Here is a 19,990-nt window from a genome sequence, read left to right as displayed (position 1 = left end):
TTCAGATTAGAAATTGCCAATATTTAAATTGGATTTAATTTTAGAGCCTCAGCCTTCCCTAGGACAAGACTACAGCAACAACACCTATGAAAATCAGTCAATACTCTTGGCAGGAAATTCTTTTCCCTGCAGCAAACTGCTGTACCAGCACTGTATGAGAGAAGGCCAAGGGCATGGAAGATGTTGGAAGGAGCCTCAAATCTAGCTATCAGGCACGAGGATGGTATGGGCAGGAAACTGGTGCACACCAAGGTTACCTGTGCAAAAAGCTATGGATATATGGCTAGGAAACTTGTGGTTGTGTGGACTCCATTCCCCAAGAGGGCTAGTCTACAGAGTTGTGGACTATGTATATATAATTTATATTGGCGGCCTCTAGTTACAATCTCTTAGATTAGAAGGCATCCAGTAGAGGAATATCTAGAATAGTTACTTTGCCTTCTCGGGTTGTTCTATGGATTAAAGGTGAATGCTTGTTGTGTATTGTGGAAAGCAAGTGGACAGGCTGCAGCAATGGGATCCCCAAACTTGTTCTCCCCTGCTGATAAAAAGGCCTACCACATATGACTTTCACTCTCGTCCACACTCCAAGCCTTGTTACAGTCAGCTCTTGAACTCAAAGACTGTGTAGTGGGTTTTCTCTCCATTCTTCTGCAGCTCCCACTTATCCTTAAGAACCCTGCTCAGATGTTACCCCTTCGTAAGCACATGACTCTGACTACCCTGATTGGATAAAACAGGTTCCTAGGTTCATTCTGCTTCTCCGTCATGAGTAATGTACAGCCTGATCATCACACTAATTTAAATTCTTAGCCTGTATTAACCCTTCCCCTCTAGGTGGTTTGCTATATGAAATACTGTGTCTTATTTCTCTCTGTGTCCCTAGCACCTAGCACAGTGTCTGGCCCAGGACCTGAAATTCCAATGTTTAATAGATGAGATTAATGAATTTAATGTAAAGGTGGTGAAAAGATTGCTTACACATAGTGTCTTAGCCTCACAGAGGACCAGAGTTGTCATCTATTCTAACAACTTCTCCTTTAGGTGACACAGGAACATTCAGAGTGGTGTCTTACCCAAGAATCAGAGGGAACTGAGTTAGGGCACAGGTCTTTGGCTTCCAACTTTATAATCTGTGCAGCTCAGCCAAGCCCCCAGCAGGAAGGCTTGTAGAATAGATGAGCTTCCCCCTTGAGTAATGAGACAAGTAATACACACCTCCTACCCCAGACACATGCCACCCTCGCTCCCCCAGGCTAAACATGACCAGGCATTGCACTGAGATGTTATTTGTCACAGAATCTCACAAAATTTTTGAAGAGCATTCGAGTAAGGTTTTCCCCACACCTGGTTTTGTATCAGAAGGTTTTCCTGTTAGTGTTCGAAACACAAAAGGCGTGTATTGAGCAGGGTTTGGAAGGACGAGGAATAGAAACATCCCAGCCTCTGATGCCATGCTTCCCAGTAACACAGACGTCACTCCTGGGCCCCTTCCACCTCCCCTGCTCTTCAGCCCCTCTTCACAGCAAGGCAGTTGCCCCTTGGGAGGTTTCCATGACATCCGCTGCCACAGGAAAGGGGGGCAGTGTGGGGGATCACAGAGAAGCAAGGCATGGCCAGATGAAGGGTTTATGGAACTTGAAAAAGTATAAACAATAAGAACAAAGGTGTGATTCTTGAGCTTCTGTTACAGACTTTCTTCACAGACGAAGACATATGTTCATTTGTCCTTCAACGGTACCATGACACTCTTGTGCTTAAAGCCCCCACTCCCTTCCTGCTGGCCCCAGGGATGCAACGGTGACCCTTGGTTTCATTCTGAAGACCCGATTGCTCTATGTCTCCTGCTCATCTCACAGGTCTTGCTTTCATGCTATTTACTTTGACTTATCTATGCCCATGGCTTTGGGATTTACTCTTCCTTCCATCCAGAATACTCTGTCCACCATTCCTTGTCATCAGCTTGAGAGCAGCTTCCTGGATGAGCTCCTTACTGAGCACTATGTCTACACGTTCCCCCATATTCCCATCTCTCTCACCACACCATACCTGTTCTTTTCATGGCACCAGCAGAGTCTGAAGTGATTTATTTGTACTAGACTGGGGAGTCTATAGTAGAGGCCAAGAACTTGCCTGTTTTATGTATTGTTCTGCCTCCAGCACCAAGGGTAGTATTTGCTCAGGAAATGAATGAATGAATGAATGAATGAATGAATGCACCTACATGTATCAGGTTGACAGAATTAGTAGGAAAACAGTGGCTCCAGGAGCTATAAGTTAAAGCATATTTCACCCTCATTGTGTCATCTCCACAGCTCCTGATTCCTGAAATTAGATTTTTAGTGTAGTGCCCCAAGGCGCCCTGTCCTTCTATGGCAAGGGGTTCAAGTGATGAGTCAAGTGGTTTGTCCCATTCCCACTGTTTGTATTACCATCATAGAATTGGCTTGTTGGAATTGCCAGGACTTTTTGCATTTGTAGTATTGTGTCACCAAGGCTGGGTGAAGTTAGGTCTATTATATCTGCTCTTTGGCAGTGTGCAAAATAATTTTCATTTTGGCTTAGGCATTAGTGGAGCATAACTCCACTATGGATCTGGGAGCCGCCATATTAGGTGTGGTCTTACTGTGGACTGTGTCCAGGTTGAAACTAGTAAAGGCAAGTACCATTACATGGTCATGCAAGACCTGAGCTCTGTAAGACCAGAGCCATGCAAAACCTAGGCCATGTAAGACTAGAGCTATGCAAGACCGGGACCCTGGAAATCTTGGCAACTGGACTCTTGTGCCTTCCTGGACCCTAATGTTGCTAAAATACTGGAATTATGAAAATACTGCTTGCCTTATTGGGACATCCCTTCCTCTCTGCCTAGGGCTCAGGTGTCCACCCATCTGCTAGGGAATTATGGTAACCCTTGTCTAATGTCAGCTCTCCTTCACAGAGTTTTGGCCTGTGGTCGTGCAGTCCAGGGGGCTGGATGGCATGCTGGACCCAAGCTCACCTCAGTGTCTGGGCCCAATAAAGGCTTTGCCAAGGACGCAGCTTTCTATCCTGGCCACTCTGAGGTAAGTGCCTGATGGCTACCTTCCTGGGGCGTCTAGCTCTACAGCTGCTAGGCTCAGAAGCTCCCGGTGACACACAGCTGGAAAGAGTCTGCAGGTTGTGGAAGGGGGGTCAGACCTGATAGATCAGTAAGGACCAAAGCTCTGAGTGGCACTGCAAATGGGGTTTGTCCAAAGAGGTCCTTATGCTCTGTAGCTTCTAGGACACATTAAAAGTGACATAACCCAAGCCCTTGAGTAGACAGACAGCAACAGACAGAAACTCTACAGTCCCCAGAGCAGTCTGAGCAGGTGTCCTTGTATAGCAGAAAGTCTGTGGTCATTCTTGGAGCCTGATAGAAGCGTGGAGAAGCGTTCCATATCTGGACACTGGCAGGCCTGGCTCTAAGTTCTACTTTACCCAATGTCAAGGACCAAGTGATTTAATCTGTCTCTTCTGTTCCCTCAACCATAAAATGGGAGGGGACGAGCACAGCCTTGTCCTAGGTGGTTATGATGACTGATGAGACATAAAATGCGACTCTGGGACTCAGAAAAGCACATTCTGTTCCTGTGGCCATAGCTGTGGAGAACAGCAGCTAACCAGAGAGTCTAGAATCTTCTAGACTCTCCGGCCACATGCCACCATCATGGGCCTCTTATGTACTTCATGATCAAGGTATTCTTGGATTTGGATCTTAGATGTCTTTGTGATACTGGGACTCCTGAGATTCCAGACATAAAAGCGATCAACCATCAGTGTGTTCCCTTGGGTCTGGAGGTACGGTATCATGGAGGCGAAACTCACACTCTGAGAATTGCATTTGGATTTTGGAGTGGTTGTGTGCATCTCGGGATACACTGTCAATCACAGAGTGCAGAGGCTGAGCAACAGAATGGTCCTGGCACACACTAGCCACATTACCCCAAATCATTCAGCCCCTCTAAGGCTGGTCTAGTAACTCTCAAGCCATGTCCTTGGATCATCAGCATCAATGTCACCTGTAACTTGTCTGACATGTTCCCTCTACCACCATCCCCAAGCCTAGAGAACCAACCATTCTACAAGTAGACAAAGCAACATGACTTAACGGATCTCCTGGTGCACCTGATGCCTGGAAGACTTCTTTCTCTGATGTCATGTCCAAGCTGTGCCTCCGCCTGAGTACTGGGTAGGCCAGCAGAAGCTCTGTTCCTGTCACCACTCATCTGTGTTCCTCCCAGGACACCTCATGGATCCCTCCCTAGGGAGTTAAGAATTCACTGAATTCCTTTTATACTTCTTGTAGGCTCTAGCAGGAGAGTTCTCGAGTCTTAAAATGGAAGCCAACAGCCATTTTACATTTAGAATGGAGGCCAAGTTTAAAGCATAATGTGACCCCTTGAGCCCCTGTCAGATTGTAGCCACTGAGATGGAGGAAGCTGGATTTCCTTGGTCACAAGGAATTGTCTTTTTGGCCAAAAATGATGAACCAGGTTCACAAATCTGATCTGTAGTCCAAGAATTGTGAATAGCTCTTGTCATCTCTCTCTAAGACAGAGATTTATTTTCTCCCTTTCTATAAGGCATTTCTTCTAGATCCAGTTGGTAAGCCTCTTGGCAACTTGAGACAAGGACTAGTTAGGATCAACTGTTAGCTCTGTCTAGCAGCGTCGTTAGCTAGTCAGATAGGTAAAATCAGCCCCTCCCTGGCTCCCTTCATCCAAGGAGAGAGTGTTCTCTAGCATTAGTGCATTGTTACTAGAATGGAAAACACTATAGATTCCTTCTCTCTTTTCTGCATTTACTGATTACTATGAGACTTTTCTAATAATTTTTAAAGAGTATAGGAACATACCATTATGAGTAAGTCAATATGGTTCCCCCAAATTACATTTTAATCAAAAACTGAAGGGATCTGTTTGAGCTATTTTTGACTCTTAATGAACTATCTGTCCATAATGCAAGTCTCCATTGCCACTGAATGGTTATGGGTACCATGTGCTAAGCCAACAGCAAATCCACAGACAACATTAGGAGTTTAGATCATTGTGGAGTCTGTTATGTAAAGTAAGCATGCATTATGTAAAGTAGAAAACTTTATAATTCCATAAAATAGCTCAGAGCTTGTAGGCACCTTAAATATCAGCCCTCGGGTAGAGCAGTCAAGACACTCAGAAAGAGGAGGTTCCACATGCAGTGCTCTTTAGAGGTGGAGGTGACACAAGAGACAACACTGAAGCAAACAGTTTTCTGCCTATATGAAGCTCTCTCCCTGCATCAGACAGGAAAAGAGAACATACCTTCCATAGGACAAGTGTACCAGGGAGGATTCTTCTGCCTAGAGCAGTGGTTCTCAACCTTGGGTTGCTACCCTTTGGGGGTCAAATGACTCTTTCACTGGGTCACCTAAGACCATTGGAAAACACAGATATCTACATTATGATTCATAACAGCAGCAAAATTACAGCTATGAAGTAGCAATAAAAATAACATTATGGTTGGGAGTCACTATGACATACAGAAGTGTGTTAAAGGGTTGTGGCATTAAGAAGATTGAGAACCACTGGCCTAGAGTCAGGAGTTATCGGAGTGATGACATTAAAGTTAGAGGTTGGGAGACAACAGGATGGATTCTGACAGTAGATAGAGCAGAAAGGGGATGGGGAGTGCAGGGGAAGCATGCCAGGAGGAAAGAGCCCACAGCAAGGGCAGGGGTGGCTAAGCACAGGGGTGGCAGGAGCTGTGCCAAGAGCTCATGTGCATGGAATGAAAAAATGTGAGGTAAAGTAGAAGGAGGCGGGGCTGTTGCCAGGTTGAGCCCTCTGTTCTGGACCCATAGACAAAGGCTCACCACTGACTTCTGTGATCAAGCTCCTGAGGTCAGAGCAATGCATTAAGAAGCTTAATGGGCCTAGAACAAATGAAACTCAAGACGGATGATCAAAATGTGAATGCTTCACTCCTTCTTTAAAAGGGGAACAAGAATACCCTTGGCAGGGAAGAGAGAGGCAAAGATTAAAACAGAGACTGAAGGAACACCCATTCAGAGCCTGCCCCATATGTGGCCCATACATATACAGCCACCCAATTAGACAAGATGGATGAAGCAAAGAAGTGCAGACCGACAGGAGCAGGATGTAGATTGCTCCTGAGAGACACAGCCAGAATACAGCAAATACAGAGGCGAATGCCAGCAGCAAACCACTGAACTGAGAATAGGACCCCGTTGAAGGAATCAGAGAAAGAACTGGAAGAGCTTGAAGGGGCTTGAGACCCCATATGTACAACAATGCCAAGCAACCAGAGCTTCCAGGGACTAAGCCACTACCTAAAGACTATACATGGACTGACCCTGGACTCTGACCTCATAGGTAGCAATGAATATCCTAGTAAGAGCACCAGTGGAAGGGGAAGCCCTGGGTCCTGCTAAGACTGAACCCCCAGTGAACTAGACTGTTGGGGGGGAGGGGCGGCAATGGGGGAGGGTGGGGAGGGAACACACATAAGGAAGGGGGGGGGAGGGGATGTTTGCCCGGAAACTGGGAAAGGAATAACACTTTCGAAATGTATATAAGAAATATTCAAGTTAATAAAAAAAAAAAAAAAAAGAAGAAGCTTAATGGGGAAATCAGGGGAGAAGGCACTAGAATAAGAAAGAGGAAGGTCCAGAACATCAGGTGGGATGTAGTCTTACCATCTGAACCGGAAACACAGGAGTAAGGCTGGAAAGGAAGTTACAGCTACAAGGAATGTTACTCCAGCAAAACTCAAAAGACAACACAGAGCGGTCTAGATGAAGGGCAGGGACCAGAGGCCAGGATTCGCTGAGATTTGCAGCTGGTGAATGAAGGCATAATGGTCCTAGTAACGGGATAGCAAAATGTGAAGACGCCATTTAGGAGAAGGAGAAACAGGAGCAGCAGAGAGAGTGACTGTGGAACTGTTTTGGGAGGAAGCCAGGTGGTCCAACCTTCGGCTGTGACTGCTGATACAGAAGACACAGGTGGGACGATGGTGGAATTGAGCGTGAAGATTTTGTTCAGTGATGTCTTGCACCAAGACTGCCAATATCCACAGAGAGGTTCCCTCGGGAAGCAGGAGGTCCAGAGAGGGCTCCAAGGGAGCAGGTCGGCCAGGGATGGAGCTATGGGAGTCAGCAGTCTGCTCAGAAGAGGGTGGACTTCCCTGCAGAGCCTCCAGGATGAGACAATGGGAAACATCAAGGCAGGCTTTGTTTCCATTGAAACCCTAAACTCTGGTCAACTGTTCTTCAGTTCCTGATCCAGTTCTAACAGGTGTTACCAATTTGGGTATAAAAGTATGGAGTTCAGTTCTGTGTCTTCTGCCTTATTTCACCTGATGAAAGATAATGCTTACCGAGAAGAAAGGCGTGGAACAAGGAAAGGAACAGACATGAAAGGCTGGGTGAGCTGCCAATAGAACCATCAATCCTCTAAAAGCCAGCGAGACGATTATCAGCAAGAGCGTTAGCCCTCAGATCTGGGAGGGGGAATCAGGAATTCAGGTATACCGACCACCTCCTCCTCTGCACGGGTGACTGAGAAGGGAGCGACAAAAACTTTCCTCCAAGAGAAGAGTGTGGCTGGTTGTTTGTTCCCCTTGGATCCCACCAGGAAGTCTAGTACTACAGGGGATTCACTGGCTGGATGTGATGGAAGGCACTGTGTAACCTTGGGCACAGTCAAAAGGACCCACGTCCATAATAGAAAGCAAAGTGTGGGCCTCTCTGACACCTCCACTCAATATTCTCCTGGTTCTCCCTTTATTTCTTAAGGAGTTGTAACATTCCAGACACTGTATATGGCCATGCAGGGACTGAATGAAATGAAAGTCACATGGCTTCTAAAGCACCATCTGGGAGGGAGACAGACAAGAGAACAGATATCCACAGCACTGGGTGAAGGAAACGCACGAGATAGTGATGGAGGAAGCCGCCACCCAGGTGGATTAGACATGGCTGTGCCCTCTAGGACCACACATCCAGGAGGCTGACAAAAGTACAGGCTTTACGGAAGCCCGAGAGAAGAAGACAATATGCTATGAACACCCATAGATGGAGGGGACTCCGAGAACAACAGAAGTAGACCTAAAGAAGACAAAGTCCTTGTCTTAATAGAGATGAATAACTCAGAACCAGCACATGCATAATCCAAATATTCAGCCTGGAAAATAGTGTTTACTGCCTACAAGGAAACTAAGGTGCAGTCGATTAAATGGCTTTCAAATGCTGACAAATATCTGAGTTGAATATCTGTAGTTTTCTCAGACCCAATGTTAAGACTTTTTAGATAGATAGATAGATAGATAGATAGATAGATAGATAGATAGATAGATAGATAGATAGGTGATTCATCAGGAAAGAATACACAGTCATGCATTTAGACACATGCAGGCAGCACATAGAGAGACGAGACAGGTAGACAGATGGAACACTTAGGTTAGAGTTATTAGAGAAAGCTTCAAGGAGTATGAAATATCCAAAATATGCTGAAAAAAAATAGGGGAGGAGACAAAATGATCCATCAGCACAGGAGAGTAAAGATAGAATTGGGGGCTTGAGAAACTCTGTGGAGGATCCCCTCTGAGCCAGCCAAACTCTGGAGAAGCTTCACAAAGGTGGTGGCCTTTGGTCCGAATCTGCAGGTGTGAACTGGTGCTCAGTCTGGGCAGGACAATGGTCCCCAGAACAGAGCTGGCTCTAGTGTCACTCAGGGTGAGCTTGACAGAGACTTATGTTTGTTCTATACTCACCTCCAAGCAATAACAAGAAAGTACCTGTTCAAAAGTGAGAGAGAGAGGGGTTGGGGATTTAGCTCAGTGGTGGAGCACTTGCCTAGCAAGCGAAAGGCCCTGGGTTCGGTCCCCAGCTCCGAAAATAAAAAAGAAAAGAAAAAAAAATGAAAGAGAGAAAGGGGAGGAGGGAAGAAGCGCACACTGACTTGGTAAGGGGTGTTTTGGATTCTCTTTCTGGTCTAGCTTCTGCCTGTAGGTTGGTTCCTTGTGGACTGGCCTCCTCACATGTGAAAGAAAGATAGCAGTTCCTAATTGGAATGCCCCCGCCCCCCAGAACCTTCAGTTACCTGTGGTGCTTTGTGTGCTTATTTCAAGAATACCTATTCTCCAGAATCAGAGCTGCTGAGTGAAGGAAACAATTCAGTGCTGGGGCTTCAGGCCATGCTCCCTGCAATGCCTTCCAGAACCTTCCCCACTACTATCCAGCCCTTCAAGCTGGTGGTCAGAGAGCCCAAAGGATTCTGTGAGCAAGACCCAAGTTTCGAGGCAGGAATTCAAGGGCCCCATTGCTTCCCGGAACAGAACGACCACACAGCCTGCTCTGATTAATGCCAGTGATCCCAATGTGATTGCTGCCCACGCCCCTTCTCCTCTCACAAGTGTTCTACTTTGGGTGATGATTCTGGGCTCTCTTCCCATCGCCTCCTGGCATCTTCTTGGAAGAACCCTGTGAGGGAGCCTGACACCATCCCGATAATGCTTAGCACGGCTCCCCAGCGTTTAACTTAGGTAACCTCTCTGTCTTTGTCTTTCCAGGTGCATAGCGTAATGTCCATGTTGTTCTACACTCTGATCACAGCGTTTTTGATCGGCGTACAGGCAGAACCGTACACAGATAGCAATGTCCCAGAGGGAGACTCTGTCCCTGAAGCCCACTGGACTAAACTTCAGCATTCCCTTGACACAGCCCTCCGCAGAGCCCGCAGTGCCCCTGCTGAACCAATAGCTGCCCGCGTGACAGGGCAGACCCGCAACATCACTGTGGACCCCAAACTGTTTAAGAAACGGAGACTCCGTTCACCCCGCGTGCTGTTTAGCACCCAGCCTCCACCCACCTCTTCGGACACTCTGGATTTAGACTTCCAGGCCCATGGTACAATCTCCTTCAACAGGACTCACAGGAGCAAGCGCTCATCCACCCACCCCGTCTTCCACATGGGGGAGTTCTCAGTGTGTGACAGTGTCAGTGTGTGGGTTGGAGATAAGACCACAGCCACGGACATCAAGGGCAAGGAGGTGACAGTGCTGGGCGAGGTGAACATTAACAACAGTGTATTCAAACAGTATTTTTTTGAGACCAAGTGCCGAGCCCCGAATCCTGTAGAGAGTGGATGCCGGGGCATTGACTCCAAGCACTGGAACTCATACTGCACCACGACTCACACCTTTGTCAAGGCGTTGACAACAGACGACAAACAGGCTGCCTGGAGGTTCATCAGGATAGATACAGCCTGCGTGTGTGTGCTCAGCAGGAAAGCTGCAAGAAGAGGCTGACTTGCCTGCAGCCCCCTTCCCCACCTGCCCCCTCCACACTCTCCTGGGCCCCTCCCTACCTCAGCCTGTAAATTATTTTAAATTATAAGGACTGCATGATAATTTATCGTTTATACAATTTTAAAGTCATTATTTATTAAATTTTCAAAGCATCCTGTGTACCCACACGTGAGTCCTTTCTCTCGGTAAGAGTACCCACAAAGTTTGGGAGAGTGCAGAATGAACTGTCCCCCAGCCACTCCTGGCAACACGGCCCATCTGTAACCCTCATTCCCAGCCAGAGCCGCTCCAGGGCTGGCTAACTAGTTTCACACACCAGCATGATTAGCACGGGAAGTCAGCCTGCAGGCTCTGGTCTACGGAGCCAACTCTACCAAATCCTTGGATTATCTGCTGCACAGCATGGCTCCATGGGTTTTGATTGCCTCACTTGAGGAGGGAAGAGTAGTTAAGACTGGTCAGAAAGCAGGATGCTATGTACGCTGGCGGCAGTCTCCCACCTCTGAGAGACCCAGGCTGGTCCTCGGAGGATGTTGGAAACTCCTGGGCGGAGAAGTAGAGGCTTTCAGGTCTTCTGGCTTCAGTCAGTTGGAAGGGCGGTCTGAAGGAGCTGTAACAAAATCATCTCCTGAGGCCTGTCATGGCAGATCTGATTTCACGTTAAGATTGCCTTAGCTCTGATGGCTGCTTCCCTACTATTCCCCTGTGGCTGCCTGCAAAAAGACTTCACTACCCCAAGAACACAGTAGGACTTCCAAACTTCTTGCCACCCACACAGAGGGACAGCTCTAGCAGTAACTGTCGGTGGCCTAGCACCCAGCATCAGCTTCCAAGTAGAAAGCCAGGGACCAGTCAGAAAAGAACTTCTGCAAGGTTTTCATTCTGACTTAGATGATTTCCACAAGTGACCAGAGCTGGCTGGGACAAGCCCTGTAGAGATGAGAGAGTTGAGGTAGAACAGATAAAGTAACCAACACAAGCTCTGGAAGATGGAGAGGAGAGAGGCCAAGTTGGTATGGCACAGCTGCTTTCTGTGTGTGTGTATGTGTGTGTGTATGTGTGCACATATGAGTGTGCCTGTGTGCATGCATGTGTGTGAGTGCGTGTGTGTGTGCGTGCACGCACATGCACACTTGTGTGTGTGTTCATGCATGTCTGTGTGCATGCACATGTGCTTTCTGTACGTGTGCATGCTTGTGTGCACACACATGTGTGTATGAGTGTGTATGCATGCATCCATGTATGCTTTCTGTGCATGTATGTGCATGCGTGTGTGCATGTGTGTGTGTATTGCGTGCACATGCGCTTGTCCATGGATGCGTACTTTCTCTGTGTGCACATGTTCAGGCATGTGTGTGCATGCGTGAATGAGTGTCTGTGTGTGTGTGTGCACGTATGAGCGTGCCTGTGTGTATGCATGTATGTGAGAGCGTGTGTGTATGTGTGTGTGTGCACATATGACGATGCCTGTGTGCATGCATGTGTGTGAGTGCATGTGCGTGTGTGCATGCATGTGTGCGTGTGCACGTGCACATGCTTGCGTATGAGTGTGTGTGTGCACGCATGTCTGTGTGCATGCACATGTGCTTTCTGTGTCTGTATGTGCATGCGTGTGTGCATGTGAGTGTGTATTGTGTGCACATGCACTTGTCCATGGATGCATACTTTCTCTGTGTGCTCATGTTTAGGTATGTGTGTGCATGCGTGAATGAGTGTGTGTGCGCGCACGCGCGCGCACGTGTGTGTGTGTGTGTGTGTGTGTGTGCTGTCTATCCTTTACCAAAGCCCTTTCTTCCTAGATAGCCAGTTCCCTGGGTAGTTTTGGGGAAGAGTAATAAAAGCAACAGAGAGACTGCAGGATCCTCCCTGGAGCGGGGTATGAGCAGCCCCACATAGTCAAAGTTACCACACCCTTCATCTTGTTTGTTTGTTGTTTTTCCCTCGAGCCACAATTTTCCCCCTAGAATAGGAAATCTCTCCTCCAAGGATAACAATGCCTACTCTGTTTTTCAAAAAACATCCCAAATTGTCCATCAGCTTAAAAAGGAAGCAGTTGATTTCATTTCCTCTACAAGCCTCCCTGCCCTGACCTACTCCCAACCCTCACTCTAATGGTGCAAATAGGAAACTCCGAGAGTTTGTGGTGAGAACCATTTGATTAGGACGAAAACATGATGAAATACGATGGCTTTTCCTATGAGGGCTACTGCAACAGGAATAAAGATTTATGATCAAGAAACACTAACCAGAACATTCCGTGCTGAGATGCTGGGTCAGATAAAGGGAGCTCTCCCACTGGCCTGTGTCTGTGGGTTTTGCAGTTCCTTGGCCTCAGAAGTCCCAGACCCCTCTCATGAACAGAGTATAAAGCCATTCTCCTAGGGTGCAAACTTGATAAGTCCTGGAAGTGAGAAGGGTAATGGTGGGTGAGGAAGGCATTCTGGAAGCATCTAGGAAGAGGAGTAGAGCCTCGGAGTGGGCTCTAACACCAAAGTCAGGCCTGGAGAGCTGTGCCTACGCTGCCAGACTCTGGGAATATCTGAAAAATTGTCATTGACTCTCCTGGCCAGCCTACAGAGCTGACTCAAAATCTGGATCTTTAATGAACACTGCTTGAGGACGCCCCATCTCCTGCCCCAACACCCCCACTGTTCCCTCGGAGGGAAACAGTGCTTTACGTGGTCCCTGGAGTCACAAAGTAGAAGCTAATGCTTTCACACAGCTTGAGGGGCTATCAGTTTGGCGGAAGGGAGTGAGCTTACGCTGTCCAAAGCCACCCCCGGTCCTGGCCTTTCTGCAGTTTGAACTCTTCCCTATGTGGAGACGAGCACAGCCAGCAGACCTACCATGGGTTTCTCTGAGAGGCCACTACATGGCCAGCGTCCCAATCACTTGAACATAAGGAAAAGCCAGCTCTGAATCTCCACTGTGTTCAGAGAGAAGCAGTGGCCACCCCGTGCTCTTCCCGCTCTGTGTCATCCTATGACTTTCCACTCCTGTTTCCCTCTTCTCTCCAGCAGCTTCCTCCACATGAAGGTATTCTTCAACTTGCTACAGAAAACTAACATAAACCCACCGTCCTCCCTGCTAGCCCAGTCCAGCCTCTCTCCAGGACCCACTCGCGTTGCTTCCCGGTTCCAGAAACAGCACTGGGGGATCTGATTTCGGGTTAGAGTCCCAGTTTGTCCCTTGGACTTCCCCACCTCCAGTTAGACCACCAGCATCTCCCAGAGGAAGTTGCAGTCCTAACAGAAGCAGAGTTAGACTCAGGTTTTCAGCACTCCAGGCCTGATCTCAAAGTTTTAGGTGCTATGGGGGCGTATAGGACAGAGGGCAAGCTCTGGCCCATCCGAGATGTCTGCCTGTAAGCATGGGTTATCTGGAACTCAGGGGCTACCCTCAGCATTGACCTTAAAATCCTCCTACAGAACAGTGAGAGGCCCTGGGCCGCACAGAGTCGGTCATCAGTCATGCATGGTGGAAAGGACATAGTCCCCAGTGGCGGGACAAGTTCTGGGATGATAGCAGCAGAGCCAAGTCCTGGGGCTGGCTCCCTCAGTCCTATCTACAAACTCTGGCAAGCCATAGTTCCTCTTGAGCCTGGCAGCTGTGAACTGAAAATAATCACAGGGCTGTAAACATAGAGCAAAGCCATGAAACCAGTTACGTCCTAGGCGAGGGTCGGAAAACTTAGCTGCGGGCGAACCTGTGCTGACTTAGGGAGAGCCATGCTAGGGATCCCTGGATATTTGTTACTTCCCTATGTGGAGACACTCTTTGCTCTGTGGGCATCCTCGTCTGCGGTTGTGTCCTGCTGAGCTCAGGAGGGTAAGAGCAAAATTCCACCTGAATTGGGCTCAGAGAGATCATCTAGGGTCCAGAAGTCTCAGAGTAGTGATGAAGAACCAGTTCTTTTCTCAAATGGGGTGTGTATGTGTGTGTGTGTGTGTGTGTGTGTGTGTGTGTGTCTGTGTCTGTGTCTGTGTGTGTCTCTGTGTGTGTGTCTGTCTGTGTGTGTCTGTGTGTGTGTGTACATGTGTGTGTGTGTGTACCTGTGTGTGTGTGTGTGTGTGTACGTGTGTGTATGTGTATGTGTGTGTGTCTGTGTGTGTCTCTGTGTGTGTGCGCGTGTGTATGTGTGTGTGTGTGTGTGTATGTGTGTGTGTGTGTGTGTGTGTACGTGTGTGTGTGTCTCTGTGTGTGTGTGTGTGTCTCTGTGTGTGTGTCTCTGTGTGTGTACGTCTGTGTGTGTCTCTCTGTGTATGTGTGTACGTGTGTGTCTGTGTGTGTGTGTGTACGTGTGTTGTAGATTAGCATATATCTATGAATTCTATTCATGCATGGAGGTCAAAGGAAGCCAACTTACGTTGCCAGACTTGCACAGCTGAACCATCTTGCAGGCCTTTAAACATGGTTCTTAGCAACTGTCTATGAGTTAAGTTCTGAATCTGTGAAATGGGGATAATTAATTATAATGCTGTTCTCAGAAAATCTAGAAATAATTAAGATTATATATGTGTGTGTATGTATATATATGTATGTATGAATATAGTATGTATATATTATATATGTGTGTATGTATATATGTACCTAGCATTTAAGAAATATGTAACAAATTGTAGTTTTGAAAACTAGAATCAGCTGAACACTCTTAAGCTTTTAGAATGTGGCGAAATGGTTTTCCACAAGGCAAGTAAGTGTGTCAGCTGCCATTGTTAACTATATGGTCGGCTCCCACTGACTTGTAATAGTGAGTGTTACTAATAGTGCCTATTAGCACTCACTGAGAGCCTGCTCACTGTGCGCCTGGCACAGGACTCAACACCTTGTATGGATTAGCTGTGAGCTAACCTCCAGGCTCCGAAGCTAATGTAGCCATCTGATGAAGCCAGGAAAGCCTGCATGCAGCCTTCTCTGGAATGTTTACTCCTCAAGGTTGGCACATTTATCAACCACTGGCTCTGAGAGTTCCCACGTGTCAAGCACGTGGAGTGTGTTTTGCTGAGTTTCATTTGGATTTGTACTAAAGAGCTCTGACCTCCCCAGAGTTCTTCTGATAGGAGACTTAGCGGGGTCCCAAGACCATAGTTGGCCAGACTTAACTACAGCAGTGCCTTCAGGAGACTCCTCCAGCTCAGGGTTGCGTCCTGGTGTCAGTGGTGTATTCCAGCCCTGACTCTTCCACACCTGGACCCAGTCTTGCAGGCAGCAGGAGAGCGTGTGCTTTAGCAGTGTCTCAGGGTAGGTAAGGCAGAGCTTGGTTCTTGTCTTTCTCTTCATAGCCACCCTGTCTTCTCTCCCCTACATGTTCCCTAGGTCAGCAATAAATGGACTAATAGTGAGTGACATTTCCTAGGTGCACAGCATGGGAGACATCTGATTGGTTTTCAGAGGGGGATGTTATGAGGATTGTGATGGCACCATCAGAGCCCAGGCCTCACTTTGCTGCTAGCCAATTATGAATGAATGGTGCTGACAGGCTCCTTGTCTCTCTGACTGTCACATGGAAACTCTGTTGTCCTACAAACCACTTAGTCCAGCGCCAATTATTATATACACACAGTCATAGGTACATACATCTACATATGTGAATATAATGTGTAAAGACATAGCACACACAAAGACTGTATGCAGAAATATGTGAGTGTGTATGTGTGTGTGGAAACAACTCTTGAGAGCTAAGAAGCAACCAGAAGTACACATTCTACCTCCCCATGCCTCTGCACACTGACTTAAAGACACAGAGTAGCACATGGATCAGCCAAATACCCACTTCAAATTATGAGCAACGGTCCTAAGAGGCAACGGTGTGGAAGGGGTAAATCTGGGATAATTCCTCAAGGAAAATCTCTTGAACTGGGTTTGGAAAACAAAGTTGAGGGCAATGTCTCCTGGGTTAGGGCTTAGTTCCGAATGAAGGAGGAGGCAAAACCCAATAGAGAGGAGGAAGAACTGTCCTTGCACCTTCTTCTGGGTTACATCAGGCAGAGGAACCATCTCCTCATGGAAATAAAAACTTCAGAAAAACAAGGAAATAAGCTGAAATCCTGTGGCTGGACACAACAACGAACATCCCTGTATGGTTTCCATAGAATCTTATCTGTGGCCAGAACAAATACCGAAGAGATGGTCAAGTTTCCTGGAGACTGGGCCTCCTATCGTGGTGTCAGCCGCCTCTCTGTCCTCAGAAGGAGAAAGGAAGACAAAGGCTCTCAGAATAGGTGCCACGCACCTCCAAGACAGACTTGTGTTGGAGGCTCACTCTACGCCTGGGTACATTTGGTGCCACAGCAGAGTGTGGTCTCCAGCCTGGCGGCCTCTCCCCCTTCTCTCCACCCCCCCCCATTCCTTTCACTTTGACATAATGAAAGTGCAGCGTACACACTGCCTGGAGATTGCATATGATAATTGGAAACATGTGTCCGAGCTGGCACCCCTTCAAAGGGCTTTGGAGCTCTGACTTGGGCTGTCCTCTGATTGCACTAGCAATTCTCCGAGCTAGCGCTCCAGCTTCACATTCCTGCAGCTGCACCTTAGCATTAACTCTTGCCAGTTGGAGGCTGCTGTGTGTGGAGCCTGCTCTCAAAGCCTGGAGGCGGCTGCCCAGTCTGTCTTTCCGAGTACAAAGTTCAGCTCTGAATTTGGCGTCTGGGTATTGACTTTGCAGACAGGCATCATGGGAGCTAACAGGTTCATTAGCCTTTTTGCAGAAATTGTACCTTCGCAGGTCAGTTGTCACGAGTGCTTTTGGGGCACTGCCCAAACTCTCAAGGAATATGGTGCTGTCTCTGCTTCTTGCTTTGCTTTGCCCTGTACTGGAGAAAACACACAAGCATTGTTATTTCACCAGGGGATTCCTGAGTGAGATGCAGAATCAAAGGTGCTTGTCTATGACAATAAACTCAAAATATATGACTAGTGGAGGTCCTGAGGGACCCTATTCAGTTCAACAAAGAATGACTATGCGTCAGTAAGCTATGAGGTGCCATGGCAGGTCTGGGGCAGATAGAAGAGAAAGATGAATCCCAGTCTTATAGAAGGCTGACTGGAGGATTCAAGTTGGTCTTACAGTCTAGATATACCTACATACGACATAGCCACAAATCCCCACACATGAGGATGCCTCAAACATCCCTGGTGTTGGCAGTAATCCCCCAGCACCCTTCCATGTCTTTCCTTGCTTACTACTGACCTGCTCTCATTCTCAGCACTACTGTGGGCTAATTCCTCAAACAAGCCTGACTAGACCCTTGGCCTTGCCTCCGGTTCTCTGAGATACTCTCTTCAAGATTTTACGCTCACCAGAAGCACCCAGAGGTCTAACATAGTAATTGGGGGTGGGTGGGAGCTGAGCTTCTACATTCTAAACACTCCCAAGGATGCCGATGCTGGTGCTCTATGGCCCATAGTTTGAAAAGCCATGTCTGGGGTCATGCCTGGTCTCTCAGTGAGCTGGTCCTCAGTTCTCACCTAAGAACTTTGGTGAGGTTCATTTTCCTTGGGTGCTTAGAGTCTAAGTTAGACTTACGTAGCAGCCATGGGGGATCTAATCTTAAATCTCCTGGCCCACGTCCTCAGAGGTCAGCTCTTGTCCTGGAAATGTAGAAGTCAGAAGGGAGCCTGTCTGACCAATTACATATGAGGAAGAACGTGATAGTGAGAGTGATGACCAAGTTCCCCCAAAGTAGAAACTCAACCAAAGGGGAATTGGTAGAAGCAGGTTGTAGGGAACAGTGTGGGTCAGGTAAAAGAGAAACAACCTACAACATAGCAGTAAGAGTGCCCTACTTGGAGGAATAAAAAGACTTGGTCACAAACAGATCATCACCATAGAAACAAAGTTCAGGCTCTCCATCTTTGCATGATTCTGAACACATTTCTTCTCTCTTCAGTTCATCTTCTTGATAATGGGGGATGAGAAGCCACCCTTTCCAGATGACTTTGGGACCATCCTACAGCTTCCTGGAGGGATTATTTGTACTCATCCCAGGACAGTTTACAAAATTCTTGCTACAGACACGAGTGATGCCTGTGAAGATGAAAACTGCCACAGTTAGATGTCTAAAACAAGTAGTTTCCAGGGCTCTGAAAAAGCCTGTCTTCTGCAGCCTCAAACTGAAGAGTTGCATAGCCAAACCATATCTAGAGTCACTTGGAACATTCAGAAATGGTGTGCCAGACCTCCTGATGGCCATATGTGGTGTTTCCACTTCAGGCTGCTGCCCTCAGAGGACAACATACAGTTTATTTACAGTCAGTCATATTTGAAGAATGCCATTTAAAAATAACCTTCAGTATTCCCTCTCTCTCTGGTTGGCTCTTTGCTGGTTTCATAATAGTCCGTGCTATAATCACAATCTTTCTTTGATCCATTACATAAAAAATATCACTATTTTTGGGTAAAAAGATCATGGACACAATAAAAATGAGGGTTATGACTGCCCTAAGAAGAGATTTGCTGGGGAAAAATTATTGCAAAGAATTCAAGCCACCCAAAGTTTATCAGGCCAGATGGGGTGAGTGCTCTGTGTCAATGGTTTCTCTGAGCATTAGAGTCAAAGTAAATCCTGCCTGTGTGTGCCAGAAGTCATATATTAACATCACTCAGAGAGTCTCTATGGTTTACACTCAGGCAAATGATGCTATGGACTATAAACTTCAGGTGGTAAATACACATTTCCCTGAAAATATGTTGTTTCAGAGACCGCCGTTTCTTTACTTTTGCTGCTGTTGTTTGAATTTTTACAAAGTGAGTCTATGCAGCACAAGAGCCAGAAGACAAAAATGTGGGTAAAAGTCCCTCCCAGTCAGTGTTGATCCCTTAGCCCAGAAGCCATGGAGTCAGCAAGGAAAGCATTCCAGTTGGAAGGGCCATGAACTTGCTGCAAATCATTTCCTCCTCCTCTTCCTCCTCCGCCTCCTCCTCCCCCTCCTCCTCCTCCTCCTCCTCCTCCTCCTCCTCCTCCTCCTCCTCCTCCTCCTCCTCCTCCTCCTCCTCCTCCTCCTCCTCCTCCTCCTCCTCCTCCTCCTCCTCTTCCTCCTCCTCTCCTCCTCCTCTTCTCCTCCTCCTCTTCCTCCTCCTCCTCCTCCTCCTCTTCTCCTCCTCTTCTTCCTCCTCCTCTTCCTCCTCTTCCTCCTCCTCCTCCTCCTTCTCCTTCTTGGCTTACCTTCACTTGGGTTATTTTCCTGACTTTGCTCCATGTGTTCCGGGAAGCCTTTCCCTCCATCTTCTGCTAGCCAAGACTGAGCCAAGCAATTGCAGGCATGGCATTCATGGCAGAAAAGAGTCAAATAAGAGCAGAAGGCCGTAAGCAAGAGGGCCCAACATACATCAAAGGACTGGGATGACTCGTGCAAACACTGAGAGATTTAGTCTACATCCACTTTAATCGTGGCTTTATTGGGTTGTGGTTTATATTGGGTGAGTCACGAAAGTGTTTTTTCTTTTTTCTTTTTTTTAAGTGGAAGAAGCGTTTCAGTTACATTATTCATTGTGTAAAGCTTAGTCCTACTTACAGTAACAAAGATGTGATTAAAATGGAATCACCGGACTCTGGTGAACTGAGAAAGTTAGAAAGAACAACAAAAAATGACCTGCCATGCATAGGAACCATGGGATGGAGCTGAGCATTGCTTTCTTTTCTCAGAGACATGGTGG

At 47.3% G+C, this 19,990-nt stretch overlaps 1 protein-coding gene across 2 annotated transcripts in view; it reads left to right on the top strand.

Moving 5' to 3' along the window:
• The window catches only part of Ngf (nerve growth factor), a 52,761-nt gene extending 42,262 nt beyond the window's left edge, over window positions 1-10,499 (top strand). For both annotated transcript variants that reach the window (XM_032897614.1, XM_032897615.1), the window contains exons 2-3: window positions 2,942-3,065; window positions 9,595-10,499. In XM_032897614.1, coding sequence (XP_032753505.1) covers window positions 9,607-10,332 — 726 coding nt within the window. In that variant the 5' untranslated portion in view covers window positions 2,942-3,065; window positions 9,595-9,606 and the 3' untranslated portion in view covers window positions 10,333-10,499. The remainder of the gene's footprint in view (window positions 1-2,941; window positions 3,066-9,594) is intronic.
• Window positions 10,500-19,990: the final 9,491 nt, after the last annotated feature.

The sequence above is a fragment of the Rattus rattus genome, chromosome 3 (assembly GCF_011064425.1).
Source record: "Rattus rattus isolate New Zealand chromosome 3, Rrattus_CSIRO_v1, whole genome shotgun sequence".
Classification (NCBI taxonomy): domain Eukaryota; kingdom Metazoa; phylum Chordata; class Mammalia; order Rodentia; family Muridae; genus Rattus; species Rattus rattus.
This window is presented reverse-complemented; position numbering and strand designations above follow the sequence as displayed.